At 37.8% G+C, this 19,164-nt stretch overlaps 1 protein-coding gene across 30 annotated transcripts in view; it reads left to right on the forward strand.

Annotated features, from left to right (window-relative positions):
- LOC308615945 (uncharacterized protein) overlaps positions 1-19,164 on the forward strand; it is a 639,507-nt gene that overhangs the window by 280,401 nt on the left and 339,942 nt on the right. For 16 of the 30 annotated variants that reach the window (XR_014015644.1, XR_014015645.1, XR_014015651.1 and 13 more), the window contains one exon: positions 1,629-1,688. The exons of 3 other annotated variants lie outside the window; for them this stretch is intronic. Coding sequence is in view for 2 of the 27 variants with exons in the window: in XM_081231851.1 (XP_081087977.1) it covers positions 1,629-1,688 (60 nt within the window). In the remaining 25 variants the exon portion in view is untranslated. Of the gene's footprint in view, positions 1-1,628; positions 1,689-9,735; positions 12,098-19,164 lie in introns of those variants that run through there. 11 more of the 30 variants (XR_014015660.1, XR_014015661.1, XR_014015663.1 and 8 more) reach the window with 3 other exon arrangements.

A 19,164-nucleotide genomic window follows, 5' to 3' on the forward strand; every position in this document is an offset into this window, starting at 1 on the left:
TACATCAAGTATGTCTCCATGGCTTTGCGCCTGCTTGCCACGTGCTTCAGCATCAGCATTCACTTGAAAAACTATCTTCATTTTATCATGAGTGTAGTGCTCAGGGTGGGGACCTCACCCAGGAGAAGGGGGGATCTTGAGGACGACAAACATTCCTATCCTCTGGGCACTTGACTTCCTCTTTGTACCCTCATAGATAACATAAACAAGGCATCAATTAGTTTCATCTGTCTTTGTATTTTATATAAATGGAATCATACAATGTGTACACTTTTGTGTCTGGCTTCTTTCATTTAACACTATGCTTGTGAGATTCATTCTTGTTGTTGTGTGTAGTTGTAGATCGTTTACCTTCACAGCAATAGAGTTTTCCACTGTGTGAATATTTATCCATTCAAATCCATTTATCCATTCAACTGTTGATGGATATTTGGGATAGTTTTCAGTTTAAGGTTGTTACAATTGCTGCTATGAACGATCTGGTACAAGTAATCCAGTGAATGTATATACAGATTTCTGTTGGGAATATACCTAAAATTGGACTTGTCATGTGATAGGGAATGTGTGCATTCAGTTTAAATAGATACTGCCAAACAGATTTCCAAAGTAGCTGTACTAATTCTCCTGTCCACCAACAGTGTATGAGAGCCCTGGTACCTCCACTTGGCCTTTTCTATCTTTTCATTTTTGGCATCCTGGTGTGTGTGTGTAGGATCACACTGTGATTTTAATTTGCAATTTCTTGATGACTATTGAAGTTGATCATCTGTCGTGTTTATTGGCCTTCTATAAGTAGTTTCTTTTTTTTTTTTAAGAAATGAAATCCTTTATTTATTTATTTTTGCTGTGTTGGGTCTTCGTTTCTGTGCGAGGGCTTTCTCTAGTTGTGGCAAGCGGGGGCCACTCTTCATCGCGGTGCGCGGGCCTCTCACTATCGCGGCCTCTCTTGTTGCAGAGCACAGGCTCCAGACGCGCAGGCTCAGTAGTTGTGGCTCACGGGCCTAGTTGCTCCGCGGCATGTGGGATCCTCCCAGACCAGGGCTCGAACCCGTGTCCCCTGCATTGGCAGGCAGATTCTCAACCACTGCGCCACCAGGGAAACCCCTATAAGTAATTTCTGCTGCTTGTTTTATTATGGTTATCCTAATAACTTATAGACAAATTTCTTATCCTACTTTTTCACTAGGAGTTTTCATAACTTCTTTTTTTACTACTACAACATAATGGGGAAATCAAATTCCCTTTTCTTAGGCTAATACAGTCATTTTCTTAAATTGTTCAGTTACCTGGTCATAAAAGGAACAACTGTTGTCTCTCAAAGCAAAGAGGAGGATTTCACTGAAATCAAATGATTTAATGTATAATAAATGTGAGCAGATTGAAGGAAAATGATGCAGTCATTTTGGAATGTATGACTGATATATCTTTAGATATTCTGTATCAGTTATATCTTCCTCAAAAGACAGTCAGCCTCAGTGCCGAAAGAACAAGCTAGAGAAGACCTTATTGTGATGGAGTTTGTTTTCTGAATGAGAATACCATTCTAGAGTTGATATGCCATAGATAAAATTTGATTTAAATCAAATGAGCTATTGTTTAAGAGTCCTTTCCTGTTATTGGAATTCAAGGCTGCCAAGCTGTTCTGTGAAGTGCAGTGATGGAACTTCAGAGAAGGCGTCCACAGTTAGGTGAGTTGGATAAACTCATTAAACTAACAGATTCGAGCATTTGGGGCTTTGCTCAAGACTGCATGGGCAGTGTGACAACCAAGAATAGAAAAGCTGGAGAAAATCAGGAGTCACAGAAATATAATAAGCAATATTATCTGGCCCTATCTTCATTTTTCTCTTCTAAGCAAATACACAGGAGATTTATTGCCTGTCAGTGAGTGACAACAGTATATAAAAAGGACTGGTTCTCCTTGTTGGAGAAAAATATTTTAGTTGGTCATATATTGCTGACTGAACCATCTTATCCTTTGAAGCATCAAAAGGATTTAAACTGATCCTAAATCTTTCCAAATTGCTTGTTGAGATATTTTTCTACACAGAGAATATTCTTAAGAAAATGTTTAAATCAAGGACAGTTTTCTCATAACTTTAATTTCTTTGACCTCTACTCCATGGGTCAAGAGTACACACAGTGCAGATCTCTCTCTTCACCTGTCAGTTCTTGCTCACATGTGTTCTGGGTTGGCCTTAGCAGTAAATGGATCAGTGCTGTACTGAGAGGGCCCTGAGGCTTGACCACCTATCATCTCATCCCTGTGCCTGTCATTCTATAACTGCTGTATTCCTTTGAGTTTTGAAGTTTTCGGAATGAACTTTTAAAAATACATGTAAACTTGGTAGAGGACCCACTTGAAATTTTTCTCATTTGGCATCTTAGCAAGGATCTAAAATAGATCCTGCAGAGGAAAGAGGGGGAGATGGGAGGGAAGTTATGAGAAAAGAAATGAGTTCGAGACACAATTTTACAGTCCAGTCTTGATTCTGTCCAAAAAACTTACCAAAAGTAACACTCCTAAAAGTTATACATACATTTACTTCTTATCCCAGGAGCATCACAAATTTGAGGGTACAATGTATTTTGGAACAGACATCAAGAAATGTGATCAGATACATTTTCTGCCATTATTAAATTTGCCCTGAGGTCAAACATAGATTTTTTTTATATGTCTCCATTTTCAGCCATTTCCTCCTAGAGATGACGGGTGTGACAACAGAGAGGAAGGGAGACAATTAATTATTTCTGTTTGTTACTGGCCTTTGCCTCTAAAATTTCTTCTGGCCCATCGAACTAGCATATTCCCTCTGCCTCTAAACAGCTCATGTTTAAAAAATATTTTGAGAGAATTCTTCCACTTTTTTCCATTCTGTCATACAAATCCCTGGTTATATGTTCTAGAGAAACTTGATGCAAGTAATAAACAGGAAAAAAATAGTTCACTGAAAAGACCACCTTATAGAGCTCTCCTTGAGCTCCAGATCAGCTCTCTGACACCCCCTTTTCTCTTTCCTTTTGGAAATGCCTGAATTGTACCTTCATGGGTGGTAAACTTTTTGTGCTTCAAGGAGGGAGAGATGAAGATCTGCCTGACTTTGCTGAAGTCAGTCAATTAGCACTTTGGGATGGTAGCAGATGTTACTGCCTGGAAGATACACTGACCTTTGATTTGAAAGAAATCAGGGCTGTCAAGTTTCAGATAATTGTGTCTTAGATAATTCACAGCTCATCTGGGACCCTTGGCTCTTTTATTGACAGTAAGCCATATTTTAACCCATCCTCAGATATACAAACTCTATTCATCGACTCAATGAGTCACTAATTTCCTTTAAATTTTCATTAAAAGCAGAGACATTACTAAAGAGCTTGTATTAGTCACACTTTGATCCAGCTTCAGTTAGACATTTGAGGCAAGAATGGGCAACGAAACAAATGATGTCAGAAAAGCGAGGCTAGTACAGCTATTGGATACTCCACTCTTCATGTCCAACAAATATGGAAAAATGTGAAGGACCTGTTGGAATGGCATCTGGTCGGCCAGTGTGACAGCTGCAGAGGGAATGGATATTATATTATTGAAGATAGTTTGTGTAAGTTCTCATGTTTGCCCTGTCTCATCCTCCTTTCCCTGTCCTCACTTCTACTATGACATTCTTTGCTTTCACTCCTTCCAGGGAAACAGTACATCTGCTTACGACATAGAGTTTCTTTTGAAGGACACAAGTAATTCAAAAGCTATTTGTGTTCCGATATTACTTACCTATTTTAAATAGCCCAGCCATGATGAAATACTAGCATAGCAGAATCTAAAATAGTTTGGCCCAGCTTATTAAGTTGTTATGATGCACATTACAGCTCATTTGTGGTAATTAATTAGTGGAGAGAGGATAAAGCCTCAGCCTTGATTGTTTCTATCTAACAAATGTTTTGGAGGAGAGTTCATTTATTAAGAAGAGCACAACTGAAAAGAGTACATATCCTTTTGTTCTCCCTTCACTTTACATTATTTTCCAATGCTATTATTTAAAATAAAATGTTTAAACCTCTAAATAGAAGCATGCACTGTGTTCCTTTGCCAGTGGTCTTTTTGACTAAACTGACATTTCCTAAGTCACCATGTTTGCATGCAATGTTTTCTTCTCCTAGTGGTTCCTAGCAGATCTTTGTGCTTTTAACTCTTTCAAATCCTTAGAGTATTTAGGGGATAGAGTTGGCGAAATGATGCGACACAATTTTCTCCCTCTCCTTGTCAAGCCTCCAGAGTAGGATGAGATGATTAAGTATAGTTTTGTTTGTTTGTTTGTTTGTTTGTTTGCGGTACGCGGGCCTCTCACTGTTGTGGCCTCTCCCGTTGCGGAGCACAGGCTCCGGACGCGCAGGCTCAGCGGCCATGGCCCACGGGCCCAGCCGCTCCGCGGCATGTGGGATCTTCCCGGACCGGGGCACGAACCAGTTTCCCCTGCACCGGCAGGCGGACTCCCAACCACTGCGCCACCAGGGAAGCCCCTAAATATAGTTTTGTAGAGTCAAAATAGCAATATAAAACCCATACTAAAGATATACAGTATGTTGATATTGGTTTCCCAAACTAGCATCACTATTTTTTATGCATATCCATTTTTTACATGTCAACATGCAAACGGTAATAATTCTTCAATTATTTAGCTCTTAATAGTTTTCAAAGTAGCCATATTTTATATATATATAAAATTTTATTTTGTCATCTTCCAAACACTGAAGCAGGCTGGGAAAAATGCTATAACCTTCCATTTACAAATAAGGGAACTGAGATGAAAAGATGCTAAGGCAGCAGTCCCCAAACTTTTTGGCATCAGGGAACCAGGGACCCGTTTCGTGGAAGACAGGTTTTCCACAGATGGGGCAAGGAGGAGGGTTCAGGCAGTGATGCGAGCGAGCGATGGGGAGCAGCAGATGAAGCTTCACTCGCTCGCCCACCGCTCACCTCTTGCTGTGCGGCCCTGTTCCTAACAGGCCAAGGTCCCAGGACGAGGACCTGGGGACCCCTGTGCTAAGGGATTTGGCTGAAAGCATACAACTGCCTTTAGAGAAAATCAGAGACAGGCCTGGCCTTCTGATGCTCAGCTGGTGCATATTCCTCTGTATAAATGTTGCTAAAATTTTAAACATACAGAAAATAAATATTTCAGATACCCACATATCCACCTCCCTAGATTTAACATACATTAGCCTTCTGTTTATTTGCTTCAGGTCATTTTTGTTGGGGCATTTGTAACCAAGCATTGCCAATGCATCTAATATTATCCTTTCCCCATCTCTTTTTCATCCCCCCTGCCCTCCCTTGAGAGTTACCATTATCCCGAATTTGTTGGGAAGCATTCTCATGAAAGTTTTGAGACTTTTACTGTATATGTACGTGTCTGTGAACATGTATGATATTGCTATGTTTTAAATTTTCACATATGTGGAATAATATTACCATTTCACAACTTCAGTTTGGTCCTGTCTCTTCAGTAATGTTTCTAAAATTTATCCGTGTAGATCTAGTTCATTCATTTCAACAGCTGCATATTATTGCACTGTATGAATAAGCCACTGTCTATTCATCTATTCCTTATTTATGGACATTTAGGTTATTGTTCATTTTTCCCTTTGTCAAACAGTGCAGGAAAGAACATCTTTGTGCAGTTCTCCTTGGCCACAGGTGCAGTAATTTCTCTGGGCCTGAAGGATATACCTGGGCATTTAATTAAAATGCTATGTACATTTTCAGCTTTTCTAGGTATTATCATATTGTTTTCCAGAGTAGTTGTACCAATTTGTTCTCTCACAACCAATATGTAAACTCTTTTTTCACAATCTCTCCAACAATTGGTGTTACCAGTTTTTACGTTATTCCTCCCCCCACCCCATACTATTGGTGTATAATGATTTCTCCTTGTTTTTATTTAATTCTGATAAGTTTGCTTACCTTTTCTGATATTTATCGATCGTTGAGATATCTTCTATAATTAACTGATTATATTATTTTCTTCTTTTGTTCTTTCTGTTAAACTTTTTTGCATTTTTCTTATTAGTTATAGGAATTCCATATATATTCTGGATACTTTAGCAATTATATACTTTGCAAATATCTTCTCCCAATATGTCTCTTGTCTCAACTTCGCTTATGGTGACTTTTATTACTATAGAAGATTTTGATTGTAATGTGCAATATGATTTATCAGTATTTTCCCTTACATTTTGTAGTATTCTGACTTTTAAGAAATCTGATATCATAAAGCTACTCACCTATATTATTTTTCTAAAGGATTAAAGCTTTGCATTTCACACACAGGTCTTACATTCATTTTGAACTTATTTTTGTGGATGGTGAGTGATAGAGAGATCTACTTTTTGTAAAAATATAAATTTATTTATTTATTTATTTTTGGCTGTGTTGGGTCTTCATTGCTACTCGCGGGCTTTCTCTAGTTGTGGCGAGTGGGGGCTACTCTACGTTGTGGTACGCGGGCTTCTCATTGCGGTGGCTTCTCTTGTTGTGGAGCACGGGCTCTAGGCACACGGGCTTCAGTAGTTGTGGTGTGCGGACTCAGTAGTTGTGGCTCACAGACTCTAGAGCGCAGGCTCAGCAGTTGTGGCACATGGGCTTAGCTGCTCCGCGGCATTTGGGATCTCTCCAGACCAGGGATCGAGCCCATGTCCCCTGCATTGGCAGGCAGATTCTTAACCTCTGCAGCACCAGGGAAGTCCTAGAGAGATCTACTTTTATCTCTTCCTTGTGGATAACCAGTTTTCCCAATGCCTTTTACAGAATATTCCATATTTAAGCTTTTGATTTTTAAGAATTTAGTTTTTATTTTCTATCAAATTTGTATATGTACAAAATATAGATATTCAAGAATTCTATAGTCTTTTTTAAAAATGAAAAATGGAAGTGCTCTGCTATTACAGCTCTTACCATTTCCCCCACCCCAGATACAAACATTATTTTACTCTTTTGATCTTTATAAACTTAAAAAAAACCTTTTTTCTCTTAATAATATGCTTGTGTTACCAATACTTAATTTTTCATTTTGGGGCATTATTCTTTAACTTTAAATTTTGGAAGATGAGGGTTCTCTCCTGTTTCTACTCTTCTAAAATAGTATTATTGTAATTGTATTATTGTATTATTTCAGATTTAAATTATTTTAATATGTAAACTCTATTTACAAATGAATTGTGTACTACAATAGTTACTTTTCCTTTCCTGCATATTTTTGGTATGTTTTTCCTGGATTTAGTGTCTTATTTTATCCTTATTTTTTCCTGTGTTCTTATAATTATACTCAACCTTTCTCTAATTTATATAAATCTCCTCTCATGTTTAAATACTTCCATTTTCTGACAACATCATCTTAAAATTTTTTATTGAGATACAATTCACAAGTTACATTATATTAGTTTCAGATGTATAATGTAATGATTTTGATATTTGTGTATATTACTAAATGGTCACCATGGTAAGTCTAGTTAACATCCATTGCCACACATAGCTAAAATTTTTTTCTTGTGTAGTGATGGAATATTTATTAAACCAAAATTGCAATAATGTATTTTCGGAGAATAGAAACAGGAAAGAACCCTCATCTTCCAAAGTTTGAAGTTAAAGAATAATGCCCCAAGGTAAAAAAATTAAGAACTGGTAACACAAGCATATTATTAAGAGATAAAAGGTTTGTTTGTTTCTTTCTTTGTTTTTTAAAGTTTATAAAGAGTGAAAGAGTATTTGGAAGAACCTGATGTGTGTTTGGTGTCTTCTTCCTGCCTGGGAGAGGTGGGCAGGAGGCACTCAGAAGGCCGTAATGAGGAGAAAAGTCAGTAAGTGGGAGGGCTGACAATTTGGAAGACCAAGGATACATGAGTTTTCTGTGAGCCAAGTGAAGGTAGCCAGGTTTGCATTGTCTTCAAGCAAACTCCCCCAGGAGCTTCCTCCTAGGCAAGGAGACCCCAGAGGTAAGAGAGTGTGGGTGCACTTTTGGGGTCAAGACCTGGGAGAGTACATAAGAGATCAATTGGAAAGTGCATTGTTGCAATGTGGATGTTCTAAGGTAGGCGGCTGTCTCTCAAAGGGCTCTCAAATTTACTTTTGAGTTCCCGCCACCCAGAGGACACTTACAGCCAGATTTCAACAGCACCATGGAGGGTCCAATGGAGATGTTCTCAGTCATAACAAGTTTGCCATACAAAGAAGCACTTTGTAAACACTCCTGAAGGAAGTACTCTAATAAGAAAAGGCTAATTCTAGGATATGCAGCCAAAGGTATAAGAAATAAGAATGACTAAATATATGTACTAAAGTTCATTTGTCCAAAAAATTATCAGGGGCCAAAGGGAAAAAAACAAAACAACAAGAAACCTTCTTAACGTTCTAGAACTAAAATTCTAGATAATATTAGGATGGAGAAGAGAGAAATAGAGACTAAAGGGATGTAAATGTGTCTTAACATTATAGCCTCAATATCTACAGAGCATCATGATTAAGTAATGTTTATTTTTTTCTCCACCAGAAGTATAAGGATGTTTCTATATCGGAAAATTTCAGTGAATTATTTGTAATATTAAAAATAAAAATCATGTATTCACTTCAAGAGATGCAGGAAAATTATTTGATAATAGCAGCCAGTAAGTGGAGTGAGTGGAACAGTGGTGAACAGGAAATGTAATAAGAAAATACCCACTTCCCCTTCTCTGTAGGGTGATGATCTTCCTATAGGCAGCTCTTGAGTGGAGGGTGGAGAATCATAACTTTAAATGAAAATAGAGATGTTTTGTTTTGTTCTGCTTTGTCTTAGATTGAGTTTCCTAGAAGCAGAAGCTGAGTGTAGAATTCAGGGGCAAACAACTTTTCGAGGAATTCTCTTCAGAAAAAGCCAGTAAAGTTAAGGATAAGGAAGGTGGAGAAGCAGAGCAGGGATGTGATTTCAGGTAAAGTCTAGCCTTGGTCTGATTTATGAGGGAGAGGTCTGCAGCATATCCTGCACGGCGGAGCCAGGAGCTCCTTTGAGAGTTCTCCTGAGAGAATTCTCTGGGAGCCATTCATAGACACAGCAGCTGAGAGACAGGCCTGCAAGCCCATTAAATGCGATGGAACAGGGTGGGGGGAACACCTAGCTTCTGCCACACTGATTTATATCTTGGACTGGAAATTCTAGTTTCTGAATTGCAATCATATTTTACAGCTTAAAGTGACCATAGGATTTTCTGTATCCTAAGTGTGCTCAGAAAAGGCATGAGGTTGTTCATGTTTCCATCCAGGGGCAGAGGAAGATGTCTCCTGACTCAAAAGGACAGCAGAATACAGAAAACAGAAACAAAATGGCTTTTTATGATAATGCCTCATGAGTCCTACATGTTCAATGTGCCACATGTGTGTATATACACATATATCATGCATATATGCATATGTTTGCATATTTTATCACATTTAATAGCATACATACATGTATGTACACATATGTATGAATACACACATACATACATATATATTTCATCTAATATCTCTTATAGCTCATAAAAAAGAATGTTATATTCTTTCAATGATCTTAAAAAGCAGCCACTGTTAACATCCTATTGTACAAACATCAAAATCTATATGGCTATTACTGCTATAGCAAAAGTATAGATGATACTCATATTTTCTTGTCAGCGTTCTACTTCTTTGAAATAAAGAAAGTTGAAAAGAGGGCATTTCTTTTTCTGCCAAAGATCTGGAAACACTTTGTCCCTGGAGTAGACTTCCAGCCAAATGAGGATCTCCATAGGAATGGAAGAAATCACACTCTCTGCTCCAGGATCCAGTGTTTGCCAGGTCACATTGCTTTACTTTGGATTTCTACCATCTGAGAGAGGGTCAGTCCAAGGATCTGAGACCCACCGTGGTGCAGCAGATTGCTGTGCATCGCCAGGGAAATGTGTCCTCTTGCGTCTTTGCCAGGTAAGAATCTGAAGATGAGACGTTTGCGTCCCTGGCGCCTCACATTTTGTGCCAAACCAGGACTGCACTGCAAGAAGTCTCCTTGCCAATTTTCCTTTATTAAAAAGATACTCCTTTCCATGCCCAAGAATAACATGGAAAAGGATAACCATTTAACTATGTTTGACCATGGTCCTGAGGAATTCAGCAGGATCTCACAGAGTTCCAAACTATACATTTTTCAATTCACAAGCAAAGGATGAATGATACATCAACAGCACAATAATAGAAAATGTGTAATTCTTTAGGAGGCTTAACAATGTCACCAGAGTGCCAAGCATCCATGTTATGAAGGTTGTCATACACCATGGCTATAAACACAGTGTGCTAGCGTTACATTTTGAGCAATAATAGAATATGCTTCTTTGAAAGTTGTGAAAGCTGAGCTGCCATTAAGGATTTGGCATTTCATTTTGCTGTATGGAAAGCCATTTAGCATGTGGTTTGACACCCAGCATTTGGGAGTTCGTCCAAGTTCAGTTGTCCTAGACAGTTAACATCTTCTTCTTGTAGAGTTTAGATAGCCCCACTAGCATTCAGGATTTCCAGCCACACACTGCATTATTTTAAAGCACATCTTTTCGTGCCAGACAACGGGCAAATCCTAGTGAAGTTCCAGGTAGAGGCATGTTTATTTGTTTTCTGTGGTTCAGAAACCATTTCCTTTTGCTTGAATAAGACACTGTCTAAAAGCAATTTCCTTTCTCTTTCCATGGCTCCATGAAATGGTAAATTATTAAAATGATCAGGGCTACTGGTATGATAGTGAATGAGAGGTGATCTCGCATTGGAGGAGGTACTGAGCATAGAGAAAGTTTGAAAAAGGAGCATAAATCCCTTCTATGGGACTCAAGGTTGGGTTTTTTTGTCATTAGTAGTTCCTCTGTCCTCCCTTGATCTACACACACACTCCTTGGTTCCACTACTGCATTATAAAGATGATGCATCTCAGGATGAAGTTCTGTCTTTTAACCCATGTCACTGCTCGGGAGAGGTCATGAATATGAAGAAAACAATGAAGTAGAATTCACAAACAAGACCGAATGAAGTTGCTGAAAAGAAAACTTTGTTTGTAGCTGGATCTCTGTGTACAGAGAGACCCAGTACATCCATACTGGACAGCTAGTCAGAAAAATCTAGATTATGGCCCCTGCTCTGACACCCAAGACCTGTAACCACACTAAGCCTCAGTTTTCACTTTCATAAAATGGTGAAACTAGTTACCTGCTTTGCCAACTCCGAAGAATTATTGTTAAGTATCAAGTGAGGTAATGTATGTGAAAATACATCATGAACTGCAAAGTACTTTCCTAATGTAAGATACCAGTAGAACAGAATGTATGTTAAAGCTAGAGTTCAGATTGTTTTTCTTAACTTTTTGTCCCTTCCTATTTATTCACACTGCCACTAGGCCCCAGTCATCTCAATTCCTACTCAGGGCTGGTCTCCTGCCTCCAATTCCATCCTTCAAAATCCTTTCATTCTCTCCTGTGCTTTGAAGCTAGGTGAATCTTCCTAAATTACCATTTTCCAGGGAAATATCTTAACTCTTGCAAGCTAGTCAAGTCCCACATAATATTTTAAAGTGATAAAAACGAGATGCCACTTTAAAGGAATAATGTAGATGGTAATGTAACGTAGATATCAGTTTAGATCTCTCTGTCCCTTAGGAATCTGGAGATCCAAATAAATTGATTCCTACTCCTAATTCCATAACCCATCACTGGTCAAAATAATGTCATGCACATTACTGACATTATGTATACTCCCTCAAGATTGCTAGATTCATCTGAACTTTTTTCCTCCAAATGACAGAAATTCAACTTACAATATTTTAAGCAAAAAAGTAAATAGGTTTGCTTAAAAAACTGGGAAGTGGAAAGGTGGTATGCTCGAGGCATGGCTAGCTTCAGTGACTTGAGTTATATCAATAGAATTCTGTCTTTTTCTTTTTGCCCTGCTTTCACCTGTGTTGTCTTCACTCTTAGGCAGTTTCTCTTCATGTGGTAGACATGCTGATTAAGCAGTCTGAATTAACTAAGATTCATTAGCCATTAATTATTGCTGCAAGTAACAGAAAATAACAGAAATAATAACAGAAAATAATATAATAAATATAAATAATATAATATAAATATATATAATATAAAATAATATAAATATAAATATAATATAATATAATATAAATAATAATATTAATAAAATAATAACAGAAAATAACAGAAAATAAAATAAGAATGGCTTAAATAAGGTAGTCTATTTCTCTCTCACATCTCTCTCTCACTGCATTTAAACAGTTCAGGGCTGGTAAGACAGCTATGTCCCACGAAATCTTCACGTACCGATTCTCACAGCTTTCTGAGCTGCCATCCCTGGAGCAGGGGTATTGTTCATGGTCCAAGACGGAGGCCCTATCATAATATCCATACTCCAAGCAGCAGGATGCAAGAAAGGGAAAAATAATGATGAAGGATACAAAGCAACTGTCTCTTAAGAAAGATTACCGAAAGCTCTCACATGACATTTTCACTTATGTACCATGTGTTGACATGGTCATAAGTAGCTCCAAGGGAAGCTGGAAAATGTAGGCTTTATTCTATAAGACCATTTGCCTAGCTGAATCTTTATTATTGTGGAAAAAGGAGAAAAAAGATATTAGAGAACAAGTAACAGTTTTTGCCACAGGTTTTTAACTGAACACACTTTATATTAGCTTTGTAAACTTCATGGAAAGAGAATATCTTCTCAGGTATGTTTGGTAGAAAACTCCTGGAAAGTCTTTGATGGACCCACCTTGAGTCACATGTTCATTGTTCAACCAATCACTGTCACTGGTGGGCATGCCTGATGAGACCAAGTCATGTGCTCAGCCCTGTGGTGGGGATGGGGGATGGGAGCCAGACCAGCCACATAAGACCACATGGAATGGGCTCCTCCAGGAAAAAAGCTGTGTATGAAGATTGTGATAGTTAATTTTACATGTCAACCTGACTGGGATAAGGGATGCCCAGACAACTGCTAAAACATTATTTCTGGTTGTGTTTGTAAGGGTGTCTCCAGAAGAGACTAGCATTTGAATTGGTAGACTGAATAAAGAAGATTGCCCTCACTAATGCAGTGGACATCATCCAATCCACTGAGGGCCTGAATAGAACAAAAAGTAGAGGAAGGGCAAATTTGCCCTTTCTGCTTGAGCTGAGACACCCACCTTTTCCTGCTCTTGGAGAAGCATTCCTGATTTGTAGGCCTTTGGACTCAGACTGAATTACACCACCAGCAATCCTAGTTCTCCAGTTTGCAGACGGCATATTGTGGAACTGTTCAGACTTCATAATCATATGAGCCTATATTCCTATAACAAATTCCTCTTTTATATATATATATATATATATATATATATATATATGTATATATATATATATATATATATATATACATAATCTCCTATTGGTTCTGTTTCTCTGGAGAATCTTGCCTAGTACAGGGAGGATGTCTAATATCATAGAAAAGAGGAAGGGATGCTGGGTGATACGAAGAACAGATATTCACCATGGCTTCTCTGTCTCCAGTTTCAGCACAAGAATATTTTATTTTATTCTTTGTCAGCTGAGAAGCAAAACTCATTTTCTTCACTGAGTGAAAAAAATCTCCCCCACTGTAATTTCTGTACAGAGTAGTCAGAGTAACATTTTACCATATATGTCTAAATACGAAAAAAGCCTGAATATTAAGCTACACTTCTATTTCCCCAAAGAAATACAAATGTTGTATGAATATAAACCTTTGGAGTTGTGCAGTGCATAACATGAACAACCTTATGAGGCATCCCTAGGTGCTATCATTGGAAATTTTACCCCAAGTGTCAATCAGCCACTGGTGTAATACTAGGAAGAGTTTTTCTTATTTTTTTAAATTAAATTAAATTTATTTATTTGTATACAGCAGGTTCTTCTTAGTTATCTATTTTATACATATTAGTGTATACATGTCAAGCCCAATCTCCCAATTCATCCCACCACCAACAACAACCCCCCCTCCTGCCCACTTTCCCCACTTGGTGTCCATACAGTTGTTCTCTACATCTGTGTCTCTATTTCTGCCTTGCAAACCGGTTTGTCTGTACCATTTTTCTAGATTCCACATATATGAGTTAATATACGATATTTGTTTTTCTCTTTCTGATTACTTCACTCTGTATGACTGTCTCTAGGTCCATCCATGTCTCTACAAATGACCCAATTTTGTTCCTTTTTATGGCGGAGTAATATTGCATTGTATATATGTACCACATCTTCTTTATCCATTCATCTGTCGATGGGCACTTAGGTTGCTTCCATGACCTGGCTATTGTAAATAGTGCTGCAATGAACATTGAGGTGCATGTGTCTTTTTGCATTATGGTTTTCTCTAGGTATATGCCCAGTAGAGGGGTTGCTGGGTCATATGGTAATTCTGTTTTTAGTTTTTCAGGAACTTCCATACTGTTCTTCATAGTGGCTGTATCAATTTACATTCCCACCAACAGTGAAAGAAGGTTCCCTTTTCTTCACACCCTCTCCAGCATTTGTTGTTTATAGATTTTCTGATAATGCCCATTCTAACCGGTGTGACATGATACCTCATTGGGCTTCTGATTTGCACTCCTCTAATAATTAGTGATGTTGAGCATCTTTTCGTGTGCCTCTTGGCCACCTGTATGTCTTCTTTGGAGAAATGTCTATTTAAGTCTTCTGCCCAGTTTTTTATTGGGTTGCTTGTTTTTTTTTTTTTTGCGGTATGTGGGCCTCTCACTGTTGTGGCCTCTCCCATTGCGGAGCACAGGCTCCAGATGTTCAGGCTCAGCAGCCATGGCCCACGGGCCCAGCCGCTCCGCGGCACGTGGGATCTTCCCAGCCCGGGGCACGAACCCGTATCCCCTGCATGGGCAGGCGGACTCTCAACCACTGTGCCACCAGGGAAGCGCAAGGGTTGCTTGTTTTTTTAATGTTGATCTGCATGAGCTGTTTATATATTTTGGAGATTAATCCTTCATCCGTTGATTCACTTGCAAATATTTTCTCCCATTCTGAGGGTCGTCTTTTCGTCTTGTTTATGGTTTCCTTAGCTGTGCAAAAGCTTTTAAGTTTCATTAGGTGCCATTTGTTTATTTTTGTTTTTATTTCCATTACTCTAGGAGGTGGGTCAAAAAAAATCTTGCTGTGATTTATGTCAAAGAGTGTTCTTCCTATGTTTTCCTCTAAGAGTTCTATAGTGTCCAGTCTTACATTTAGGACTTTAATCCATTTTGAGTTTATTTCTGTGTGTGGTGTTAGGGAGTGTTCTAATTTCATTCTTTTACATGTAGCTGTCCAGTTTTCCCAGCACCACTTATTGAAGAGACTGTCTTTTCTCCATTGTATATCCTTGCCTCCTTTGTCATAGATTAGTTGACCATAGGTGCATGGGTTTATCTATGGGCTTTCTATCCTGTTCCATTGATCTATATTTCTGTTTTTGTGCCAGTACCATATTGTCTTGATTACTGTAGCTTTGTAGTATAGTCTGAAGTCAGGGTGTCTGATTCCTCCTGCTCTGTTTCTTTCCCTCAAGATTACTTTGGCTATTTGGGGTCCTTTGTGTTTCCATACAAATTTTAAGATTTTTTGTTCTAGTTCTGTAAAAAATACCATCAGTAATTTGATAGAGATTGCATTGAATCTATAGATTGCTTTGGGTAGAACAGTCACTTTCACAATATTGATTCTTCCAATCCAAGAACATGGTATATCTCTCCATCTGTTTGTGTCATTTTGATTTCTTTCATCAGTGTCTTATAGTTTTCTGAGTACAGGTCTTTTACCTCCTTAGGTAGGTTTATTCCTAGGTATTTTATTATTTTTGTTGCAATGGTGAATGGAATTGTTTCCTTAATTTCTCTTTCTGATCTTTTGTTGTTAGTGTATAGGAATGCAAGAGATTTCTGTGCTTTAATTTTGTATCCTGCAACTTTACTAAATTCATTGATTAGCTCTAGTAGTTTTCTGGTAGCATCTTTGGGATTCTCTATATATAGTATCATGTCATCTGCAAATAGTGAAAGTTTTACTTCTTTTTTTCCAATTTGTATTCCTTTTATTTCGTTTTCTTCTCTGATTGCCATGGCTAGGACTTCCAAAACTATGTTGAATAATATGGCGAGAGTGGACATTTTTGTCTTGTTCCTGATCTTAGAGGAAATGCTTTCAGTTTTTCACCATTGAGAATGATGTTTGCTGCAGTTTTGTTGTATATGGCCTCTATTATGTTGAGGTAGGTTCCCTCTATTTCCACTTTCTGGAGAGTTTTTATCATAAATCAGTGTTGAATTTTGTCAAAAGCTTTCTCTGCATCTATTGTGTTGATCATATGGATTTTACTTTTCAATTTGTTAATATGGTGTATCACATTGATTGATTTGCATATATTGACGAATCCTTGCATCCCTGGGATAAATCCCAGTTGATCATGGTGTGTGATCCTTTTAATGTGTTCTTGGATTCTGTTTGCTAGTATTCTGTGAAGGATGTTTTAATGTATATTCATCAGTGATATTGTTCTGCAATTTTCTTTTTTGTGATATCTTTGTCTGGTTTTGCTATCAGGGTGATGGTGGCCTTGGAGAATGAGTTTGGGAGTGTTCCTTCCTCTGCAATTTTTTGGAAGAGTTTGAGAAGGATAGGTGTTAGCTCTTCTGTAAATATTCACCTGTGAAGCCATCTGGTCCTGGACTTTTCTTTGTTGGAAGATTTTTAATCACAGTTTCAATTTCATTACTTGTGATTGGTCTGTTCATATTTTCTACCTCTTTCTGGTTCAGTCTTAGAAGGTTATACCTTTCTATGAATTTGTCCATTTTTTCCAGGTTGTCCATTTTATTGACATATAGTTGCTTGTAATCGTCTCTTATGATGCTTTGTATTTCTGCAGTGTCCATTGTAACTTCTCCTTTTTCATTTCTGATTTTAATGATTTGAGTCCTCTCCCTCTTTTTCTTGATGAGTCTGGCTAAAGGTTTATCAATTTTGTTTATCTTCTCAAAGAACCAGCTTTTAGTTTTATTGATCTTTGCTACTATTTTTGTTCTTTCTATTTCATTTATTTCTGCTCTGATCTTTATGATTTCTTTCCTTCTACTAAATTTGGGTTTTGTTTGTTCTTCTTTCTCTAGTTCCTGTAGGTGTAAAGTTAAATTGTTTATTTGAGATTTTTCTTGTTTCTTGAGGTAGGATTGCATTGGTATAAACTTTCCTCTTAGAACTTCTTTTGCTGCATCCCATAGGTTTTTGATCATTGTGTTTTCGTTGTCATTTGTCTCTAGGTATTTTTTGATTTCCTCTTTGATTTCTTCAGTGATCTCTTTGTTATTTAGTAACGTATTGTTTAGCCCCATGTGTTTGGTTTTTTTCCCTGTAATTGATTTCTAATCTCATAGCGTTGTGGTCAGAAAAGATGCTTGATATGATTTCAATTTTCTTAAATTTACCAAGGCTTGATTTGTGACCCAAGATGTGATCTCTCCTGGAGAATGTTCCATGTGCACTTGAGAAGAAAGTGTAATCTGCTGTTTTCAGATAGAATGTCCTATAAATATCAATTAAATCTATCTGGTCTATTGTGTCATTTAAAGCTTGTGTTTCCTTATTAATTTTCTGTTTGGATGATCTGTCCATTGGTGTAAGTGAGGTGTTAAAGTTCCCCATTATTATTGTGTTACTGTCGATTTCTTCTTTTATAGCTGTTAGCAGTTGCCTTATGTATTGAGGTGCTCCTATGTTGGATGCATATATATTTATAATTGTTATATCTTCTTCTTGGATTTATCCCTTGATCATTATGTAGTGTCCTTCCTTGTCTCTTGTAACATTCTTTTTTTGTAAGTCTATTTTATCTGATATGAGTATTGCTACTCCAGCTTTCTTTTGATTTCCATTTGCATGGAATATCTTTTTCCATAACCTCACTTTCAGTCTGTATGCATCCCTAGGTCTGAAGTGGGTCTCTTGTAGACAGCATATATATGGGTCTTGTTTTTTGTATCTATTCAGTGAGTCTGTGTTTTTTGGTTGGAACATTTAATCCATTCATTTTTAAGGTAATTATCGATATGTATGTTCCTATTACCATTTTTTGAATTGTTCTGGGTTTGTTTCTGTAGGTCCTTTTCTCCTCCTGTGTTTCCCATGTAGAGAAGTTCCTTTAGCATTTGTTTTTGAGCTGGTTTGGTGGTGCTGAATTCTCTTAGCTTTTGCTTGTCTGTAAAGCTTTTGATTTCTCCATCAAATCTGAATGAGATCCTTACAAGATAGAGTAATCTTGGATGTAGGTTCTTCACTTTCATCACTTTAAATATATTGTGCAACTCCCTTCTGGCTTGTAGAGTTTCTGTTGAGGAATCAGCTGTTAACCTATGGGAATCCCCTTGTATTTTATTTGTCATTTTTCTCTTGTTGCTTTTAACAATTTTTCTTTGTCTTTAATTTTTGTCAATTTGATTACTACGTGTCTTGGTGTGTTTCTCCTTGGGTTTCTCCTGCCTGGGACTCTCTGTGCTTCCTGGACTTAGGTGGCTATTTCCTTTCCCATGTTAGGGAAGTTATTGACAATAATCTCTTCAAATATTTTCTTGGGTCCCTTCTCTCTCTCTCTTCTCCTTCTGGGACCCCTATAATGTGAAAGTTGGTGCATTTAATATTGTCCCAGGGTCTTCCCTGGTGGCGCAGTGGTTGAGAGTCTGCCTGCCAATGCAGGGGACACGGGTTTGTGCCCCGGTCCAGGAAGATCCCATATGCCACGGAGCGGCTGGACCCATGAGCCATGGCCACTGAGCCTGCGCGTCTGGAGCCTGTGCTCCGCAATGGGAGAGGCCACACAGTGAGAGGCCCACGTACTGCAAAAAAAAAAAAAAAAAAAAAAAAATACTGTCCCAGAGGTCTCTTAGGCTGTCTTCATTTCTTTTCATTCTTTTTCTTTATTCTGTTCCATGGCAGTGAATTCCACCATTCTGTCTTCCAAGTCAGTTTTCTGTTCTTCTACTTCAGTTATTCTGCTATTGATTCCTTCTAGTGTATTTTTCATTTCAGTTATTGTATTGCTCATCTCTGTTCATTTGTTCTTTAATTCTTCTAGGTCTTTGTTAAACATTT

Source organism: Mesoplodon bidens, assembly GCF_964165515.1.
Source record: "Mesoplodon bidens genome assembly, chromosome: 4".
Lineage (NCBI taxonomy): Eukaryota > Metazoa > Chordata > Mammalia > Artiodactyla > Ziphiidae > Mesoplodon > Mesoplodon bidens.